General features: G+C 42.1%; 1 protein-coding gene across 2 annotated transcripts in view; it reads right to left on the bottom strand.

The window, feature by feature from the left end:
- Nucleotides 1–22,915, bottom strand: part of LOC149465764 (rho GTPase-activating protein 39-like) — a 152,086-nt gene that overhangs the window by 90,430 nt on the left and 38,741 nt on the right. For both annotated transcript variants that reach the window (XM_089673279.1, XM_089673280.1), the window contains exon 2: nt 4,924–5,355. In XM_089673279.1, coding sequence (XP_089529405.1) covers nt 4,924–5,355 — 432 coding nt within the window. The remainder of the gene's footprint in view (nt 1–4,923; nt 5,356–22,915) is intronic.

The raw sequence follows: 22,915 nt of genomic DNA, 5'->3' as shown, positions 1-22,915 counted from the left end.
CCCGATATATGGGTGTGCAAGTGAAAGAAGCCGCCAGTATGCATATACAAGCGTGAAAAGAAGGCTGCCACATACCAGGCTGCAAAAGAGGAAAAGGGGAACTGTTCACACCCTTCACTTCTTCCTGCATGTCTATTCACTGAAGTTCAACCCATCCAACTTTGGAATTACCAGCCCATTCTAGCATTCCAAATGGCTGTTTAGAATTTTTTTCAATAAAACGACACAAATGGTTTTATGCCAGCCATACATGGCTCGAATTTTGGCAGATTCCTACAAAATCAGCTGAAATTTGAGCTACGGGTGGCCCTGTTGGCACCACCCAGCTTCACAAACTTCGATTTACAAAGGTTGTTTATTTTCAAAATAACATGTAATAATTTAAAGGTTGGATAAAGGTTTAGTGTTGTATAACTATTTAGTATAGGTTCTATAGAGGTCTTTGCATCAAACCAACTAAAGAGGAAAATAGGGACTGATAAATTTGGTTCCTGATAGAGGGACAATCTCACCAAATAGGAGACTATGGATCAGTCGATTAACAAGAAGTAAAGCCAGGATCAGGAACTGTATGTAGCACCCTCCTACAGGTGCTAGCTAGGTTAGGTAAATATAGTTCTTTAGCTCCTCTTAATTAGTGAAACGGCTTGTGATTGCTTTGGGCTGCTCTGAGTTTCACTGCTTGTGGATTTGACTGCTTCCTCCTGCCTTCTGAAGAGTTCTGGAAAGTAGTAGGTTGGGAGAGTCAAATCTACAGCCTTAATATTTATGTGGTCCCAGCTAATCCCTGGGGGAGGGTGCCCAGTAGGTGGCTGGAAGCGTACATAAATAGTTTGAGGCCTAGAGCAGAGGGGTTCTCGACCTAGAGAAATTTCCAGCCTGAAGGGCTTCTGCCCTTCTGGGCATTCCAGCTGTGCTCTTAATTTGATCATCGAGGTCCCAGCTGTGTTAATTGGAGGACTTATTCTAATTAACTTTGCTGGCACTGACTGACCAAGTTACTGGAGGATATGGTCTAGGGACCACATGGGAGACATGTCCGGCTGATATTAGAAGGAGGCATCCAACTATCCAAGGACATTTTTGAGTACAGATCGATGTGTGAAAGCCTAGTGACTGCGAGCTGCTGGTGTCCCTCTTGCATCAGTGTCAGCTTGAGCTTAAAGGTTGACATTTTTTATGGTGTCCCTGTGTAGTTCAGTCCGTTATTTGCTGCTGCAAGGACTGTAGTGGGAAGATCTGAGAGACAGGTGTCCTCAAGTTACTACTTTATGTTACTGGAGTATCCCCCAGTTACCCTGCACTCCAACCACGTTCAAGTCATAATCTACCATATAAAAAAAATAGAGAAGGATACAAGGATATATATATCCTTTGCAAGGGTCTCCAAATGTTCTAGGCAAATAGCCAGTCTACTGTCCTTCAGATTTTAGGGGTGCCGGACTGTGGCCATCGCTAGCACACAATGTCCCAGGATCGGTCAAACTAAACAAGCCATTGTCATTGGGAGGAACTGTGCCCCATCGTTGAGGTCATAGGTAGGAACTGTGCCCTTCATTGGTGTAAATGAATAAAATAGTGCCCCAAGTGCCATATAAAAGCAAGCAAAGGACTGCATCTGGCCCCCGGGCCACAGTTTGGCAATTACTACACTAGACCATTTATGGAGCAATATGATTGACTGTGTGCATGGCTGCTAACACACTTGTTTGGGGAAGAACCCTGGGACAACATAATGGGTCCTTTAGGGGGTAAGCACTACACATATTTACTCATTAAAGCACATCAAAAGGAATTTTTTTTTTTGTTAAAAGCAAATGTAAAACCCTTTGCTACCCTATCCAAAAATGTTTTGATTTTAGACCAGCTTCCTAGTCTACCATTCGGCAGACTAAACAACAAGGCCAGGGGCGGACTGACAACTCATGGGGCCCCTGGGCAATAGGGGATCATGGGGCCCCTGTGTCCTTGCCAAAACTCAAAAAAGCCTATGAAAAAGGTACCACGGGCATCTCATGGGGCCCCCTTCTGACCCCGGGCAGTGCCCGAGTTTCCAAATGGTCAGTCCGCCCCTGGACAAGGCACTCTATATTTCTATGTACCAAGATTTTATCAGGTATTATTAAAATAAGTGAAGTGACTGGCATGAAAAAAAAAAAAAAAAAGTCTACTGCTCGGAGAACCTACAAATATAAAAAATATGGTACAGCAAACCTGGAAAGACAAACTTAACATTTACTTTAATGTAAACATTGCAAAACGTTCTAAATTTGCACAAATTGAAAGCATATTCTCCCTTTAAGTTAGGCCAGGAAAGCATATTCTAGCAGCTGACCTGAGGATTCGGGTCTTAGTAAAAAAAAAAAAAAAAAAAATATTATAGATATAAAAATAGACTGCTCCAGTTTCGAGGGGATCATAGGCAATGCTCTGCCAGCAAAGTACAGGCTGGACTGCAGCTGGGAAAGCATCAAACATCTGCTAGCCATAAAAGGTGTCATTATCACATCCCATTTGCCAATCTGCTGTGAACAAACTATTTTCTGAGCTCTGTTTGCCAAGTCTTGAAGGACGAGTCCCAGCGTGTGCTTGTGATTGCTGGCACCAGTGACAGTGGTAGGCAGAGAAGGGATCCTTCCAGTACATCAAAGGAAGAGCCAGGTAATGCCTCATCCATGTTATTAAAGGGAAAATGGTATGAAATCAGAGGAAAATGCATGCTTTAATCTACGCTGGTTATGAAGTCACATGGTTAAAAGGTACAAATGTACTTCTAGCAATGATTCAGCTGTTTATCTCCTCTCTGAAGTCCTGATTATATAATGAAATCTGTTCTTGAGCAGCTGCCTAGGAATTAACCCAATGGCCACCCTCACTCCTGATATCTAAATTAACAAGTCAAACACTAGTGAGGCCATAATTAATCCTTTATCTTTTTTGACTAGGCAAAGCAGGAAAACACGTTATTTTACTTCATCAGAACTATGACCTGTTGTAGTATTTCTGTGCCTTTTGAGTCTAGCACTTCATTTCTTAATCACAACTGGGATGGTATATTTCCCTGTTGAAACTTTTATCCCCCACTACAAAAGTGTCACTGCCTCAAACCTGGGACTCCCCCATTAATGGGTTATTTCCACATTTTGGAATTTTGCTAAATAGGAACATGACCCCATCATGTGGTTCTGTAATTTGGTGGCAGTGATGTGAAGTTGACCTTTAGAAACGCCAATTCAGCCAAAACTTTTTTTTTTTTTAAATTGAAACAGCTATCCTTATTTAAGTAGGTATACACAAGGGAGCACAGAGAGAACATAAAACACAAAGTAGTAGTTACAAGCAAAATTAGTGATAAGGTTTTGTTTTTTTCCCCCAAAATGCCAGGAAACAACACAAGGGGGGCCAGACAGCACAAAGAAGATGGATAGGAGGGTTAGCTACAGCAAGGGTAACTACACATAGAGGAACTGATTTCTCCATTTTTCTCCTGCAGCCGCTAAATGCCGCTTCTCCTCCTCTCCCTCTTGCAAGCATTCAGCGGCTGCAGGAGGAACATAGAGAGATTGATTCCTCTATTTGCAGCCACCCCACCACTCCTCCTATCCAGGCATATGGGGGGGCCACCTGCAGCATGGGAATGGGCTGAAATTTCAACCCCTGTAGGTATGCCCTTGAGTTGTATTGTAGACACTCTTGCAGCAGGCTAGTCTAAGTGTGGTAAGATAGGAACGCTGTATAATATATAGTTGAGGGAGATGATCCAAAAACCTAGGTGACACTGCCTTGCGAGTGTCCAATACCTCTCTCTAGTCTTCATCGTCCATCTCTCCCACATCAGCTTCCCAGTGCAATCCAAGCCCATAGGCCAATTTAGACACAGAGGGCGGGAGTAACATGCTATAAAATGTAGAGATCAATTTTTGAGATTCCTCCCCTTTAATCACTTCCCTAAGGGTATTGGACAGTGGTTGTGGGTATAGAGAGGAAAATTGGGTTTGTAAGGGCATGATGAACTTTGTAGGTATCTAAAAAAACATATAATTGGGCAATAAAAAGTCGACTATCACACTGTGAAAAGTTTTAAGGTTTCCAGAGGACAAAAAGTCAAAACTTTTAATTTTGAGCAGACTGGGAAGAGATACAGCCACACAGGGTTTTTATTTTTGCGATCTGTGGCTCCATTGGGAAAATTTCCCATTACGTCTGGTTGGGACAGGAATTGATGGAAAATCTCTCCAGTGGAGAAGACTGCAACCAAAATACCCTTTTTGTAAGCAGGTAAAGGATAGGACGTCTTTCAGATTACTACTACTACTACCACCATTATCTGTGTCTTCCTGTCCCAGTGACAACTGCTCTCATCATTACCTATCCTGCCATCACATGTTGTCAAAGTTGTAAAGCTGGCCATATCCTAGGAGAATTTTATTCAAAAACGTTTGTTTCAGGAACGTGCATTCCATTGCCAAAATTGTTAGTGTGGTCAAATCAATGTTCGTTGATGACCATGGTAACAAAAATTCAAAGAAATAAGATTTAAAAAAAAAAATAAAATTTTTAAACAAAATTTCTAAGTGATTTTTTTTTCCTCGGGGAAATTACATTAAAATTCCAAAATCGAATGTTAAAAGCAAATTCAATTTTGCAGTAGTTTTGAATGACGTTTGTCAGGTCAGTGAATCAACTAATGAAAAGTTTTGTAAGAAGGTTCCTTCGAAAACCTACTATATGTATGACCAGCCTAACTAAGGTGAAATCTCCAAACTGGGTACAGTAAGCAATAAAAATGTAACACCTTTCCCAAGTCTATCCAGAATGTAGGGGGAAAAAAAGGTTTTAGCAGGAATTATACTTTAAACTGGCCACCAACTGGCTGTTATTGTATTTAGAACACAACCATAATAAAACGTTAGAGTGGCTCACCTTCCAGAATCCTTCCTGCTGTCCATACTGTCTCCTCTTCTCTTATTTCCATCCTTCCCATAATCTGACTCTTGGAGCATGAGAACCTCAACGGGAATACTAGATCCATCACTGCTTGTGCTGCCCCTATGAGACATCCGCTCTTGACTGGCACGAAATGCAAGGCTGGGCTGGGATGTGCGTTTCATGGCTTGTAATTTAGCCAGGGGTACAATGTCACACTGAGGTGGGCGATGCCAAACCGTCTGGTTACTCAAGGCATTGTAGTAGTAGAAGCGGCCACTCTGGTGGTCATACAGCTCCCACCACTGGTTCTCATCGCACTGGCGCACTTGGACATCTGGGGGAGGCTCCCAACCACATTCTCCAGTCGTCAAGTTCACATACATGCGCTCACGAGAGCGCGGCTCGATGATCTCCACCCAGTCTGAGCTGCAAAAAAAAAAATGAAAAAAACAGTTAGTAGGAGATTCATTCTAGTTCAATATTATACAATTGAATATTAAAGATACTTCTGGATAGGAGAATAAAGTTTTTTTCTATATTTGTTGTCAGAAATAAAATATTTCTTCTGCTTATCTTCAAAAAAGTTTAGGTCATCCAAGCTGGGATTTTTTGCTACTCAGGACAGCAACACAAAGCCATGGCCCACACTCTGTTTATCAAACACATCTCAAAGTAAAAGGTTCAGCTACAGTCCCAGCTCATTGGCCACACCACACTGACGCATTTCACCCTGATCGAGCTTAATCCTAGATTAATTCTGGCTTTGTATTGCTGTGGTTGGACAGAGTAGGATGTGAGGGGCCATCACAGAGAAAGAACCAGTGAAATGGTACATTTGCTCACCAGAAAATGCAGATCCATGTGGTCAACCATTTCTCTTGCAACAGACTCCATTTATGGGAAGCTTACTTCTCCTAATCCTTCATTTGTTTACTGACAGGGAATGCACTTAGGCAGGCTATAGATTATGTGGATTTGTTTTCCTCCCACCACAGGTGGAAGGAAAAAAAATTGCTAGATTCCCCAGTAAGTCAGTGTTGATGGGGGAATCCCTCCCACAGCACTATTGTGTACTGCTGGCAGGCAGCCTTCACTGCCGGCAGAACATAATGATTAGTGTTGCCAGCTGTAGCTGGTGGCACTAATCAATTGAGAAAAACCCAACAGGCTGGTTGCACATAAGTTGATCGATACCAGGGTGCCCATACATGGAGCAAAATTTGTTCGGTCTCTACTGAACTGCCCAAATGTTGATCCATATATGGCCAGCTTCTTGCAACTCCCAACATCATTGTGGAAAGTCCTATTCTTTATTAGGTCCTACCAGGGGCGGACTGACCATTTGGAAACTCAGGCACTGCCTGATGGCCCGGGGTCAGTAGGGGGCCCCATGAGATGCCCCTGGTACCTTTTTCATAGGCTTTTTTTGAGTTTGGACAAGGACACAGGGGCCCCATGATCCCCTATTGCCCGGGGGCCCCATGAGTTTTCAGTCCGCCCCTGGGCCCTACCCAGTATGGCTGCTTACACAGCTGTAAGGTTATGGCAGCGTTTCTCAACTCCAGTCCTCATGGACCCCCAACAGGTCATGTTTTCAGGATTTCCATTATTTTGCACAGGTGATTTGATCAGTTTCACTGCCCTAGTAATTACCACAGCTGTTTCATCTGAGGGAAATCCTGAAAACATGACCTGTTGGGGGTCCATGAGGACTGGAGTTGAGAAACACTGGGTTATGGAAACAACCAGATCATCACACACACCGTACAAGAAGCCCTGAACACACGTTGAGCAACAGTTCAAGATAAAGCAAGCCACAGCAGTTGGTACATCCACATATAAAATGCCAGCAACATGCTGTAAAAGTAAACTCTTTTTTGAGATAGTCCAAAAAAAAAAAGTTCCAGCTTTGCTGCTGTCAAACACAAAGGTCCATCTTCATCAATCACCTTACCCCAAGCTGGTCACTGCCTAAGTGGTCATCCCAAAGTTTTAAAGAAAAACAATTTTATTGTTTTGTCTCCAATTTTTGGCTGCCGTAAACAAACAGAATAAAAAGGCAGTGAAAAATCTACCTTGCCAGTCTAACCAGATCAATGGTTGTTTTTCTGCCCTGCTTTTGCAATATTTGAATGTAGCATAACCAAAAAAAAAAAAAAAAAAAAATTCAGCTGCCCAGTCTAACACAGGAAAGGAAATGCAGTTGGGGCAATAAACAGCAGATTAAAAACAGAGCTCTTAGTAGCAAATTTATGTGAAACCACAATACCACTTCAAGACACCTCTGGAAAGTGTGGTCCTAATCTTTAGGATCTCATAAATCAAGAGTAGAACCACATTTCATAGGAGGTGCTTTAACATTGCAACGAGGCTTCACATATTTTCAGTGCATAAAACCCCGAGACCTCCGTTAGTCTCTCTTTCCTCTCAGGCTGGATGCAACTGTATTTTCCTATAGTTCATTGGCAATGTTAAATTGTAAATCAAAAGTAATTCAAAGCTGCTTCTGTTTCTAGAGCAGCCATTCTAAACCGGAGTTCTTTTGAACCTTAGAATTCTTCCAAAGGTGTCAAGGAGTTCCCCGAGTGGTGTCTGGTCACTTCCCATCCAATGGGATCTGTATAATTCTAAGGCCAGAACATGCCGCCAAGTTATTTTGTTATCTAACTGTAAGAATGGCATTCTGACCACCATTGTAAGGGTGGTATTCTTCACACTAACCCAATTAAGGGGCAACTTTCCTAGAGATTCCTGATTAGTTGGTTTTACCAAAGATTCCCCTAGACCTGAAAACTATTTTAAGGGTTTCTCTGGAGTAAAAAAAGGTTGAGAAAGGCTGGACTAGACAATGGCATGATTAGTAGTCATCAGCAAAGCATACAACATGTTGGAAAGTACTAATTGTTTAGTCTTTGACTACTACGCCATTTCATATGCTATTTTCAACAAACATCTGGCTATAGCTAGAAGGATTTAGGTTTTCCCAGCAGACAGGACAGGTCCAGAAGCCAAAAAACAAAAACAAAAAATATTGGAATGGTCAGTTCACGTTCTGAGGTAGTACAACACAAGGTTAAGGATATGAGCATGTGTGTCCATCTGAAAATAATAGGTTTCATGCACCTAAGCTCATAAGCCCTAGTGAGGTCACTAAAATGTGTTCAGGCTACAAAACTGGTGGTATAAAGCATCTCACAGGATTAACAGTAAATCTTAGCAATTTCACAAGGTCAAAACACTGTCAGTCAGTACAAAGGAATTGTGGTCACATCTGAGCTTGTAGACCAGAGCAGGCAAGGGCCCGGACCTTCCCTCAAACCATACACTTCAACCCTGCACTTTGGTAAAGTGAATGTCTGGCCCCAAAAAAAAAAACCAGTATATTTCTGCAATAATTACAAATCTACCCATGTTGTTTGTCTTTGTAAATGCTGCAAGTAAAGAAATTCAGTGGGCACCCAGCTTCCTGACAACACTGTGTTTCCATTGACCTGAAATGTCAGGTAGTGTTGGGATATGCATTGGTCCTATCCAGTTTGGACTATAGAAGTGCACACCATTAAAGCCCAATACCAAGAAAATGTAAACACCCCCACTGCAAGGGTTAATTGCTTGTTTTGTTTATAGGAGAAGGAAAACATTTACTTACCTAATATCCTAGGCAGATGGTACTCCCATACCCTCCAGCAGTGGGCTGTCCTTTGGAGTCAACACCTCCATTGCAGGGCTATGGACTTTGACAACTGGAGATTGGAGGAGAAGACACTGCAGAGACAAGTCTAGCAGCAGAGTAGAGAATCTTATTGTTCCCCCAAACCTAAACACGCAATTAACTCTTGCAATGTGGGTGCAGCAACATTTTTAGTTGCCCACAGTTGGGTTTTAAGTTATGGAGATGTTCAAGGCTGGGTGGCAGAGCTGACAACACAGCTTGTTATTTCAGTTAAGCAGGCACTTTGTTGTCAGATAAAACAGGAAGTTGGGGACCCCTTAATTTTCTGGCACATCGGAAGGTATTTTTCCAGACTTTAGCATTTAAAGTGATTATACGTGGAAAATGTACATGTATGGGGGAAGATATGTTGTTTTCTTGTCCTAGACATACAATGTTAAAGTGTTATGCCACTGGCAGTTAAATATATGTGGTCACCAATAAACAAGAAGCATTTTTTCCACACACCGGCTGAACTTTTCCTGAAATTAGACTGGGGTCATGTTATTTTGTTATTTTAAGACGCAGACAATCCTATTTGCTATTTTGCCATTACATACCACTATAGTTTGTTTTGGAAACAGGACGCTGGCGGCGGTTGTGGCAAGCAGAGTGGTGTCAGTGCAGCAAGCCTTTTATATTGTTTTCCTAAATGGGCTTGTTAAAGTAAACAGTTGCTGCTGTTAATTTTGTCCACTGCACCTTGAACTCCCAGCATGGTCTGTCCCACCTGCCGAAATGAGGTCTGTGCTCATAATCCATTCCAAGGGCTGAGTTTACCCTCAAGTTAACCATTAGCTAAACTTCACTCAGGGTCTGCAGAAAAAGCCTCTCCAGAGAGAAAAACCCTTCATATGTTATATGCCACAGACAAATAATGAAAATAACTGAATTTTAACCATTTCAGCCCATTTCACACAAGCAATTTTATAGCAGTGATGTGTAGAAGGAGATACTCCCAACAGTGAAATGTCTATGCTATGGAGCAGCTCTTCTTAATATTTTTGTGCGAAGAAAAAATTATCTGAAGTCAATAGAAGGTCTTGCATGAAGCAATTTGTAGCATAGTCCATTAGCAACTTATTAACAGGGTTTAGGGTGGTGTTTGTGGTAATGCATGGTAAAATCCATCGGCACATATTCGTTCATTACATTGAAATAGCACCCCCCCCAAAAAAAAAAAAAATTAAGAAAAAAAAAAAAAAAGGAAGAAGAGCACTTGGGCTTTAGGTGGACCACAAAACCATGCACCACAATGCACACAAAGGTGTGAAAAGACCCTTCAAGCAGGACTAAATTTAATATTGCAAAATTTGCTTGGTAAGGATTTTAGTAGAAGATACTTTGGTAGAAGTCTGTCAAAAAATGCCTATTCAAAGCAATTTTTTTTTTAAACCTGTGTATATTACCTGCGGCACAGTTGCAGTGCAATGTAGGCTTTCAGGTCTGATAGCTTCCTGTACTACATTCTTAGTTTCCCATAGCTACCCATGTTCTGCAATGAAGCCACTAATGACCTTGACACACCAGCGATTTGTGGCCGCCTAGGGAAGCATTGTAATCAGCAGCAACTGTGTATCCAGCTAATGCCAGTGAAACGAGCAGAGGAATTTGCAACCATTACAAATCTCTACTACAGAGTTGCTAGTGTGACATGAGTTTACACTTGTAGAAATCAGATACAGATTGTAATCCAGCTTTTCACACAGTAGGCCAAAATATAATAGATTTTTGCTAGTGATGCTATGTTTCATGCTTATATAAAATATTTTGTTGTAAATTATATAGTTGTATACAGAGAACAGTGATGTCACCCCTATGGGATGGGAGTTAAGATAAGACATTGAAAAATGGCATGGAGGTCACCATTGCACAAGGAACTTCAAAATCCTCCTTACTGAATGAACAAGGTGTCAGGGTTTTGAAGCCCTACAACAAGATAATAGAAAGCAGCTAAAATGGAAAAGTATGCGCTGTAGCCATCCCCTAAAGCAACGGGTAGCCATCCCCTAAAGCAACGGGTAGCCATCCCCTAAAGCAACGGGTAGCCACACAGTTTGATTGTTAACATATAAAACCACGCGGGTGGGGGGTTGCTCAGCCAACTCATCGGACCTGAATTATAGGGTAAAGCACAACCATTGTGTGACACTGCAAAGAAGAAAGTAGAACCTGAGTATATAAAGAGTAAACATGGCCTCCAAGTGCATACTGATCATACAAAGAAGCAACAATATAAAAACATGTTAAAAGATATTAAGTATTTAATTACATCAAATGAATCTCTTTTGCATGTATGTCTTAAAAACCTAGATAAGACTATACATTCCATATAAAGAGATTTTCCACAAAACATTCTCTCTCCAAATCAATGTCTGTGCACCAGCAAAACCCCTGTGTGATATAAACCTTGAGCTTTCTTTCTTACCAATTTCATAAATGATACCCACTTTGAATAAAGTTGGTTTCATATGGTCATGCAAGCTTATGGCCTCTAATATACTAAAAGTATTCTTTTCTGAAACATGTACAGGAAAGAGTAAAGGGTCAATCAATAATTTAAGAAAGAGATGAAGCCCCGTGGTCCAAGTTAGTCCCTGGACTCTGATACGTCTTGGATACTCGAACAGTGAAAGCTCCCTGCCATAATTCCAATCTTTGCTCCTGTCCACCTAGGACAATTACTCCCAACTTGAGTTTCTCAAGAAGTTGCTAGGGGTTTCTTGAGCTGCGGCTGATTGACCATCCATCTGAAGGTGCCTGGATATTTCTGGGTCCAATGCCACTTTGCAGAGCAAGCAGCAGGACACCAATAAGCTTTTTAGCTGTCTGTAATGGTGGCAGCACCAAGTTCCACTTTAAGGCTTTGTCCCCCTCTCCCCGTTAAGGAATGGCCACCATTAAGGAGTGGCCACCCCAATTTCACAGGTACCTGCTCCCACTTCTGCTGCAATCGCCTAGGTGATCAAAAGTCTTCCCCCATCCCTCCTCATAGTCTTCTGGAACACATGACAGATCCCAGATCCCAGAAGACTACGGTACTATTCACAAGGTGCAGTGCTACTTGCGCATGCGTAGTGGGCACCCAGCTGTGAAGCTGCAAGCTGGGCACGCCCACTGCAGATGCTGGCGCCGAGGAGACAGGATGGTCAGTCAACCAAGCCAGTGTGAGGACAACGCGGGATCTAGGGACAGGTGACTGTCCGTTTTTTAAAAGCCGGCAGCTACAATTTTTGTTGCAGCTGAATAATTTTTTTTTATTCTGCCTGGACCTCTGCTTTAAAAGGAGAACATTCTTCACGCTGACCGCCATTTTAAAGGGAGGACTTCTTCCCACTGACCACCAATGTTAACCGTTTCAATACCGTGCAATTTTACACCTTCCTGCCCAGGCCATTTTTCAGGTTTCAGCGCTCTCACACTTTGAATGACAATTGCGCGGTCATACAACATTGTACCCAAACTAAAATTTGATCCTTTTCTTCACACAACTAGAGCTTTCTTTTGGTGGTATTTAATCACTGCTGGGGTTTTTATTTTTTTCTAAATTAACAAAAAAAGACCAAAAATTTTGAAAAAAAAAACACATTTTTCTTTGTTTCTGTTATAAAAGTTTACAAATAAATAATTGTTCTTCATAAATTAAGGCCGAGATGTATTCTGCTACATGTCTTTGGTGAAAATAACCCAAATTAGGATGTATTATTTAGTTTGTAGGAAAGTTATAGAGTTCACAAACTATGGGATAGATCTGATTATTGATCAATCCTGAAGTACTGACAGCCAATCTAATTTCTTGAGGTCCAAGAATGTCAGAATAGTACAGATATCCCCCAAATGACCCCTTTTTGCAGAGTAGACAGTCCGACGTACTTCATAAGAGGCATGGCGAGTTTTTTGAAGTTGTATTTTTTTGTCATAATTTTTCGGAAAATGAAAAAATTAATTTTTTTTTACATACTGTCACCAGTGCAGTACAGCGTCATCATATAACTGGCATGGCGGTGAACAGGGACACTGACTGGTGACAGTATGAAAAAAAAAAATATATATTTTTTTTTAATTTTTTTTTTATTCTATTTAATTTATTACATTTTTTTATTTTTTTTAAGATTTATTTTTCATATTTTACTATGACCAAAGTAGTACAATGTTACCATAGTAACATTGTACTACTTTGGGGAAGTGATCAGTATTTTTTTTTTTTTTTTTTTTTACACAATTTGCTTATAGCAAAGAATGACTTTGCTATAAGCAAGCATTTGCCTGAATGAAATCGATTCATTCAGCTTTTTTTTTTTTTTTTTTGTGCTTAGCTGTGATTTGGTCACAGCTAATCACATGACATGTGCATGTGATTAGCTGTGACCATTCACAGCTAGGCACTAGTATACAATGGATGGCATCATGAATGAAGCCATCCATTGTATACAACTGTCATGTGACCTGCTGTGATTGGTCACAGCAGGTCACATGGTACCAGCAACGGGAGCCGGTACTCGGATCTGTCATCGGCCGTGTCCGAGGTGCACGGCCGGTGACAGATCGCACTGCTGCGCCGCTCTGCTGCGCCGCAAACTGCGCATGTGCGGGAGCAGCGCATTTGAAGCCGCCAAACGGCCATTGGCCGGGCGGCTAATGGTTAAGGGCCAATCTTCCCAGGTGTATGGATTCATTTTAGCAGGGGTTCCATGAGACCTGAAAATTACATTTTAAGGGTTCCTCTGGAATAAAAAAGGTCAAACGAGGCTGGTCTAGGAATTTTGTGTATTGAAAAGCATCAGCTAAGTGCGGACACAAATGCAAATTTTAGGTTCCTTTCACAACTTTGCGCAACAGAACACATTAGCATTGATTATGATGCATGCCAACATGTGCATTAATATGAGATGCTATTCAATCTAAATAGCCCACAAAGAACATCTATAATTTAAAAACTCATCTGCTGATCTAGACACCACAAAACTGATGAGAATACACAAGCTTTTCATACATTGATTCTAGTTAAGGGCTCTTTAAGTGAATGGGCTACCTTTACGTAATGTACAAAAATTAAAACACAAACATAGCTCTGAATAGGCCTCTAGTCTTGAACAGTAAAACAAAAAAAAAAAAAAAAAGTTTCTAAAGTGAAGGTTTGCTGTACAAGGAGAGGCCGCCAAAACAGTTACTTCATGCTGTTTTAAGAATAGTTTTTAAAGATTTAAATATCTACAAACATCATTTTACAATTTTGTGTGCTAACCTCATGTCAATGTCAAATTAGACAGCTCTGCGGTCTATTATTTCAAGAAATATTTTATGTGGTTAGTTTCTGGTCAAGATCCATAAAGCACGCCAAAGAAAACGTAGAAATTATATGCAATATACAACGCCATCATCTGGATCTCGCCTCAGTGAATAATAAAAAAATACTGGGTTGTATAATTCTGGTTTTATTAAAATCTTTGGGAGAACAGCCATATGTAAAAATATTATGATACGACGGTTTTAGATGTGGGATTAGATGTTCATTTAGCATTGCAAAGTATTTAACGCTAAAACCATCTGGCATGGTTGTTCAAAGGATTTAGAACTTTTTTTCGTCTATTTCTGTAGGGAGGTCTTTAACTCTTCGTTAAATGATCTTGCTAAATTTACACAGTTCTGCATTGTTTAATAATAATGAGGCTTTGACATCTGTCGGCAATAAACTTAACAGGCAAAATGCTACAAGGCAAACATTAAATGTTGGTGGAAAACTGTCCATATATAGGCTGGTTAGAGCAGTGTATAAGAAGAGTTCAGGTTTAGAAAGGATTAATATATAATCTATATGAAAGACATTGTGCAATGTAAAGGGATGCCCAAATCGGAAATGGGCATACCTGCAAAACTAGAGACCAAGCACCCTTTCACATGGGGGTTCAATCAGAGCATTTTTGACGTGTGATTGCAACGTATCCCTATGGGTGGCCAGTTGTGTCCATCTATATCTGTCCACATCTGGCTCCATTCAGGTTCTTTGGAATAAATGCAATAAGTTTGTGTCCAGGTCCACTTTTACTGACCTTATGTGGGCGGATATAGGCAGACACACATCAACTTAAATGTTCTCACCCATAGAGGGAGGAAAAAATGGAATGGACAGGGGTTCAAAAGGGATTACAGCAGAAGACAGGAGGAATAACAACTCGGCAAGGGATCAGTCTAGGATCTCCAGCTGAGATGAAATGGAGGGTACAGATGTAAAAAGGGGCCTAAATATTTACCTTTGCCACTATCTGTACCACTGGAACACCACTCCATTCAAAAGAAATCTGCTGAAGTCTACTGGGAAACAGACACCCCAGGTAGGGCCAATCTCCTTGGCCTTCTAAGGTGATCAATGGTCCTTTGCATGGGCCTTCATGTCACTAATGTATCCCGAAACGACATGGAGGTTGGTGCGCAGAATCAAGGAGTACTGTGGTCGGGGACCAAGGAGACACTCCCGAAGTATGCCTTTGTATCTGGGTGACATTTACTTTGCCAAAGTACTGTGTATCAAAACAATTGGCATGTTTTTTTCTTTTTAAAAAACAATTTCTTTTTTCTCTTTTGTTGGGTGCTGCAGCCTCTTTGCAACCACTGCCAGTCTACATTCAGTCTCTCTAGCAGTAGCTGCATGTTATTGCTCAGAGTGGGCTTGCTGGTGCTGACAACAGTGTAACCTACAGTATGCAGTCATGGCCACTTACAGTCTAGACCAGGGGCCTTTGTAACAGAGCGACAATGCAAGAGCACACTTGAGGAAAAGGAATAGAGCGTTGTCACCTTAGAAAACGAAATGCCTGAAGGACGTTAATGTCAGGATCAACAAGTATTATTGAAAGAGGAACTTCAGTCCCCATTTAGTTATGTTGGATAAGAGTCGAGTTTAGATCAGTTGTGTATTCTTTTAAAATTAATAAACAGCAAAAACATTTTTTTTTTTTGCGATAGATTAGATTTCAGTTAGAACCTGTCAGGTTTCTTTATTTGCCATCTGTATCCACCCTCTATTGTTCCTGGTGTCCAGTGTCATAGGAACAGCAAGTGATGGGAAATACAAAGTTTTACAGAACAGGAGATGAGGAGAAAGATGATATCAGCCAGAGGGACAGCAGCGATTTCAATTTTTTTCAGGTGACTTAAAGTGATACTAAACCCAGGACCCTGCATTCACTATATCTGGTCTCCCAGGACCCAGCATTCACTATATCTGGTCTCCCCGGACCCTGCATTCACTATATCTGGTCTCCCAGGACCCAGCATTCACTATATCTGGTCTCCCAGGACCCAGCATTCACTATATCTGGTCTCCCTGGACCCTGCATTCACTATATCTGGTCTCCCTGGACCCTGCATTCACTATATCTGGTCTCCCTGGACCCTGCATTCACTATATCTGGTCTCCCTGGACCCAGCATTCACTATATCTGGTCTCCCACAGTACACAGAACATGGAAATGCAATTATTTTAGTAAATATAAACTGCTAAATACCTTTTCTCATCAGCAGTACATAGCAGTATTTTGACTTCTATCAGTACCCAGCGGAGTACTGGTTAAAGCTTGTAGGTGGAGGAGATTTCATTCTCTTCTGATTGTTCTATGAGGCTGCATGACCCCTGTCTGGACAATGCTGATTGGCTCTGTGCTGATCGCATGCACCCTCCTATAAAAACTCTCTACAATATACACCAGAGCATGTGCAGAGTGACTCCTAGAGCTCTGTACTATCAGATGGATTGGGGACAGTAGAAGAAGGGGAGGATCAGAGAAGACAGGATCAAATGGCCTTTTTACACAATGCAGAGGATTAACCCCTTAGGTGCCAAAGTGAGTATAACAAGCATGCTTTACTGCATATACAGACTGATTTTACTGTTGTGGGTTTAGTAATACCTTAAGCCAGTACTAGAGGGATCGAAATGTGTCTGATTCAGCAAGGATTGGACATATTTTCTTACCATTGTAAAGGATTTATATAGCGCTAACAGTTTGTTCAGCACTTTACAATATAAAAGGGAGACAATACAGCAACAATACAGTTCAATACAAGAGTGTTAGGAGGGCCCTGCTCCTTGGAGCTTACAATCTAAGAGGGAGGGGCTAGTGGTACAAAAAAGGTAATAACTGTGGGGGATGGACTGGTAGGAAGAGTAGAAGATCCCATTATTAGCTGAAGGCAGGATAGGCTTCCCTGAAGAGATAGGTTTTCAGAGATCAGCTAAAAGTGAGCAGAGTAGGCGATAGTCTGGCTTTATATGTTGTTAATGTTTTGAATTTTATCCGTTGGGCAATGGGAATCCAGTGGAGGGATTGGCAGAGATAGATGGCAGATATGGAACAGTTTGTAAGGTGGATGAGTCTGGTAGCAGCATTCATGATAGACTGAAGAGGGGATAGCCTGCGATTAGGTAGGCCAACGAGGAGGGAGTTACAACAGTCAATATTTCAATCCAAGTCAATCTACGGATTCTATTGATCGACTTCTGTACAACCACCCTTTCAGATTTTCCATGCTGGATCATCGCTGCGATGCTCAGTGTATTCGGATGGTGGGTAAGTCACCCCGCTGTCAGAATACAATAGCTAGCAGGGAGGATTCCCACATCCACCTTCGAATGTGTGGATGGGGGAAATGGAGATTTTTTTTTTTTTGTTTTTTACACTCAACCTGCTGGCTGAAAGCAAACAAAAAAAAAACCCCACTATGATCTATGGACTGCTTTAGATGTACACTGTGAAAACTAGCAGTAAAGTACAACCATTGTATAGTGCTTCAAAGCAATAAAGCAGAACTTTACACCGGAGCAAGATTCCTTAAAGAAGAACGTCACCCTTTCAACAAAAAAAAAAAAAAAAAAATACAACGCACACAGCTTTAGAAATGTTAATTAAATGGTAATGTACAAAAAAAAGATACACTTCTAGACAATTGCAGGATTTTTTTTTTCTTCCCTTTCTGTACATTATTATTATACAGCATTTATATAGCGCCAATAGTTTGCTCAGTGCTGTACATTATAATGGGAGACAGTACAGTACCAATACAGTACAATAGACGAGGGGTTCGAGGGCCCTGCTCCTTGGAGCTTACAATCTAGAAGGGAGGGGATAGTGGTACAGGAGGAAATAGCTGTGGGGGATGGAGTGGTAGGAAGAGTGGAGATTGGCAATTAGGTGAGGGTGGGGTAGGCTTCCCTGAAGAGATGGGTTTTCAGGGTGTGCCTAAAGGTGAAGAGGGTAGGTGACAGTCTGATGGATTGGGGTAGTGAGTTCCAGAGGATGGGGGAAGCCCTGGAGAAGTCCTGGAGATGAGCATGGGAGGAGGAGACAAGGGAACTAGAGTGTAGGAGGTCTTGTGAGGAGCAGAGAGTACCTTCTGGGTGGTATAAGGATATCAGGTCGGTGAGGTAGTTTGGGGCAGTGTTATGAACAGCTTTGTACGTCAATGTTAGTAATTTGAATTCTATCCGTTGGGCAATCGGAAGGCAGTGGAGGGATTGGCAGAGTGGGGTGGCGGATACGGAGCGGCTGGTAAGGTGGATGAGTCTGGCCACAGTATTCAGGATAGACTGAAGCGGGGATAGCCTGTGGTGAGGTAAGCCGGTGAGGAGGGAGTTACAGTAGTCAAGTCGTGATATAACAAGGGAGTGAATGAGTTGTTTAGTAGTTTCTGGGGTTAGGAATGGATGTATTTTGGAGATGTCGTGGAGGTGGAATCTACATGCATTTGTCAGCGATTGGACCTGGGGCTGGAAGGACAGATTGGAGTCTAGAATGACACCTAGTACTCTGGCTTTCAGGGTGGGACTGATGAAGGCGGTGTTGGTCGTGATGGAAAAGTGGGGGGGGGGGGGCGTGGGCTGGGGGGAAAACTAGGAGCTCGGTTTTGGACAGGTTTAATTTGAGGAAGTGGAGTGACATCCAATCTGATATGTCGTTCAGTAGGCTGATTCGGGCGGAGACTGAAGGGGTGAGGCGAGGGGTAGAGAGATAGATTTGCGCGTCATCGGCATAGAGATGGTAGTTGAAGCCGTGGGAGTGTATCGGTTGGCCAAGGGAGGAGGTGTAGATGGAGAAGAGAAGGGGCCCAAGGACGGAACCTTGAGGGACCCCAACAGAGAGGGGGAGCGAGCGGGAGGTGGCAGCATTATAGGTAACACTGAAGGAGTGCTGTGATAGATAGGAAGAGAGCCAGGAGAGAACGGAGTCTCTGAGGCCAATAGAGTAAAGTTTTTTTTGAGTAGGAGGGGGTGGTCGACTGTGTCGAAAGCCGCGGAGAGGTCGAGGAGTAGGAGCACTGAGTAGTGGCCATTAGCTTTGGCGGTTAGCAGGTCATTGGTGGGTTTGAGTAGGGTGGTTACGGTGGAGTGTAGGGGTCGGAAGCCAGACTGTAGGGGATCAAATTATTTTCCTCCCTATTCATCTCGCAGTGGGCATTTTCACTAAGGGTGGAAAGATCCATCTCCCTTTACTTTCTGGAATTCAGACTTCAGGAACATGTGACAGTGTACATCATGGGGGGGGGGGGATGCCTTTCCCCTCAGATTCCATGAGATTTCACAGTTAGAGATGAGATTTCCCAGGAAGGCACTCGTGATGTGGCCTTCCCAAGTGCAGGGGTGAGGCCAGGGCTACATCACCAGTGCCTCTAAAGACCAGAAAGTGGAAAAACATAAGCAAAAAAAAAAAAAAAGTTAAGTGAATGTAAAAGGATTACATATCAACATATGCAGCTATTGTGATGTTTAACCTCCCTAGCGGTCTGATTAAGTCCATATTTCTGTGCTCAAAGCGGTACTTTTTTTGCATGGAAATATGTAGTTTTTTTTATTGTAGGCCTGTCATTTTTAGGAATAACTCACTGAAATTTTTCCGAACAAGAGTCTAGTAAACATCCCGGGTATGCTAAAATTTTAAACACGAAATCATAAATAATTTAATAATCATAAAAAAAATATATAATAATAAATGTAATTCAATATAATCAAACCAAAAACACTGAAATTTGAAATATAGCGCCAAGTTCGCACATCACTGAGCAAAGTCGCAAAATCATTTTCAGTGTCTGATGACGAATTTCCCCACGAATCATTATCACTCAGTTCTGCAAGTGGTTCTGATTTACTATCGCTGTTCTCTAGCCGGTCTAAAACCGATTTTTACCTAAAGGGATGCTTTTTTGGACGCCATGGATGTTTCTCAGTTTCCAGGCAGAAAGAACAGTAAAAATGCAGGCAGGGCACAGGACAAAGCACTCGGGACAAATGTATGTGAAATGGTTTGATACAGTAATGTTTTACCATGTGATTTTAGTGTATGGAGTGAATGTCACTTTTTGTCATTTTCAAATTTCCCGCCTATTCCGTCCCCCGTACGTCCCGACGCTCGCAGGGCATGGAACCCAGAAGACGGATGCCGGATTACATTGCCGGGGACACTGCAGGAGGGACATTGCGGGAGCGCAGGACAAGGTAAGTTTAGAAGAGATGCCGGAGCAGCGACTCATGGTATTGCCGAGTTTAGCTCGGGGTTACCGCTTTTGGTACTGAAACTTTACCCCGAGCTACACTCGGGAATACCGCCAGGGAGGTTAATGAAAGGGGAACCTAAGCTTGTCAAAAACTGAAAGCAGGCAGCTCTTTGTTGCTTCAGAAGAGACCTATCCTGTCTTTTCTGCAATACACACTTACCTGCCTGCTTGCAGTATTCTATTGTATGTACACATGGGCAGCTCAGCATGCATTCCCAGGACACTCTGGCTGTGCCAGAACGACTTACTTCTGTGGGCATACATGAGATGACATCATCCCCTATCAGCCTATCAAGGAGGCCAAAAACCCAGCACTCAGAGGAAGACCGGGAGAAGATGACAGCGAATGGCAGAGGATGCATCTGCTATATTGCTGAAAAGTGGAGGCAAGTACTCTTAGGAATGTAGTTCCCAAAAAGGCTTTAGGTAAAAAAAATAAAACAAAAACATCACACAACATAAAAAAGGACCACACTTTACCTTCAAATGCTCATCTCACTTTACAAAAAGCAGTTGACTCCTTTAACACGGAGTCACTTTGCACCATAAGCAAATGATGTGCCACATTTGTAAAGCAAATGGAAGGAGTCAGATTGCATTTGTCCAGCAGTTGAAGCACAGGCATTTGGAGCGCTCAATAGTAAAGGCCCCCGATGTGGTAATTTGATTTGGAGATGATAGGTATGTGAAAAACCCGAACTAATAGTTTGGGGATAACAGACTGCTTGTCTGCCTATAGATATGTAGAGGGGTGTGGAGAGGTCTCAGAACTTCAGCCTGGATCAGAATGCAGCTCTGTGAAGGAATGTGTTACAGTAAACCTGGAAGAAGTTATGGGCACTATGAATTCAGTGCTGAAACAAGCTGACAGTTCAGGTTTTGGAGGTTGGGTTACATTACGGTTAGGCTTGAGGTTAGGTTTTAACGTGAACTTAACCTGGCTCAAACTTTTTTTTTTTTGGAGGCCCCTATCATAGAACAATCAAATACCAGAACCTCTGGGGATCACTTAAAGTGAGAGTAAACTCCCTTTTTTTGCTTTGTACCTACAGGTAGGCCTTTAATAAGGTTCAGCTGTAGGTACCGTGAATATCTCCTAACCGTGCACAGTTTAGGAGATATTTACCGGTGTCACTGCTGGTGACGTCACCGGCGCATGCGCTCTGAAGGAATGGCATACCTGTGCCGTTCCTTGAAAGCTCTGGGCCGTAAATAGTGACGCATGCGCAGGAGTGATGTCATCGCACCTTGGCTGCTAAAGCAGCTACAGCCAGCAAACCTGGAAGAAGTTTGGGTGAAGATGGATTCCCTGTCAGCAGTGACAGGGTGCCGCTGGAGGAATCCGTTTCACAGTTAAGTCTTTCATAATGTGCTAGTACGCGGTGCATGGTAGTACGTTATGACTATCCTCTGTGGGGGAGGGGCCAGTTTGTTTGTTTTTTTCTCAGCGGTTTACTACCACTTTAATGGTAGAGAGAAGGATGAGCTTTAGTTTTACTTCACGAATGCTTTTATCATTTTCATGATTTGGTTTCTATAAAAATGTAAAAAACTTTAACCTCATGCTGCCCAGGTAATACATATGTGTAGCGGCAAAGAGCGTGGGATCTAATGGCCACACATATGTGTTCATGGACCAAGGTGTCCGTGTTGAGCTCATGCTCCACACACTAAGCCTAAGCTTTGCAGTGCAATTTCAAGCCTTGTCCGGTGCAACCTCGGTGTGAATTTTTAAAGTGTATGACATTAGAAAATCACACCTGAACTGGGCTGAAAATCTTCACGGACTGTTTTTGAATACGCACCGCGGCCGGCATGCACATATGTGAACTGGCTCCATAGAAAAGCTTTTTGGTTCACATGTCATGCGAATCGGATGTGGTACAAAACCCATTCAATTCACATATATGTGAACCGGGGCTGACTGAGCTGTCAGACAACTTCCATTCTCTAGTACTGATTGAGAGCCAGATGTGTCAAAACAATGACAGTCAATCACAATGGTCATATGATCAGATAGTCCTCTCCACCCTCTTCAGTGTAAAGATCCTATCAGAGGGATGCCAAGACTGGGCAGGAAAAGTTTAAAGTCTAATTGCAGCTGTCACCATTCCTACCTCCCTTGGAGCACCCTCCCAACTCTTCTGTCTACCTCCATAGAGGTATTTCCATGACATGGCACCGGGTGTAGAATCCCAACTGGCACTGTATCCCAGAGCGGCAAGTCTGCAAGGGACACTGCCGGAGAAAGTAGGATTATTGCAGCAAGGTGTGTGTGTTTTTGTGTGAGATTACACATAGAATATATCTATCTATCTACATACATACATACATACATACATACATACATACATATACATATATATATATATATATATATATACAGTCAGGTCCATAAATATTGGGACATCGACACAATTCTAACATTTTTGGCTCTATACACCACCACAATGGATTTGAAATGAAACAAACAAGATGTGCTTTAACTGCAGACTGGCAGCTTTAATTTGAGGGTATTTACATCCAAATCAGGTGAACGGTGTAGGAATTACAACAGTTGGTGTACAATCAAAAGGTCCACAACTCACATTCATACATACATATACTAGGGGCAATTTAGACAGAATCCAATGTACCTACCAGCATGGTTGGTTCATTGGATCCTGTCTAAATTGGCCTATATATATATATATATATATATATATATATATATATATATATATATATATA

The sequence above is a fragment of the Staurois parvus genome, unplaced genomic scaffold, assembly GCF_062004578.1.
Source record: "Staurois parvus isolate SC_StPar_1 unplaced genomic scaffold, SC_StPar_1.0 ptg000137l, whole genome shotgun sequence".
NCBI lineage: Eukaryota > Metazoa > Chordata > Amphibia > Anura > Ranidae > Staurois > Staurois parvus.
The sequence above is the reverse complement of the archived record's forward strand: the minus strand, read 5'-3'. Positions and strand labels throughout refer to the sequence as shown.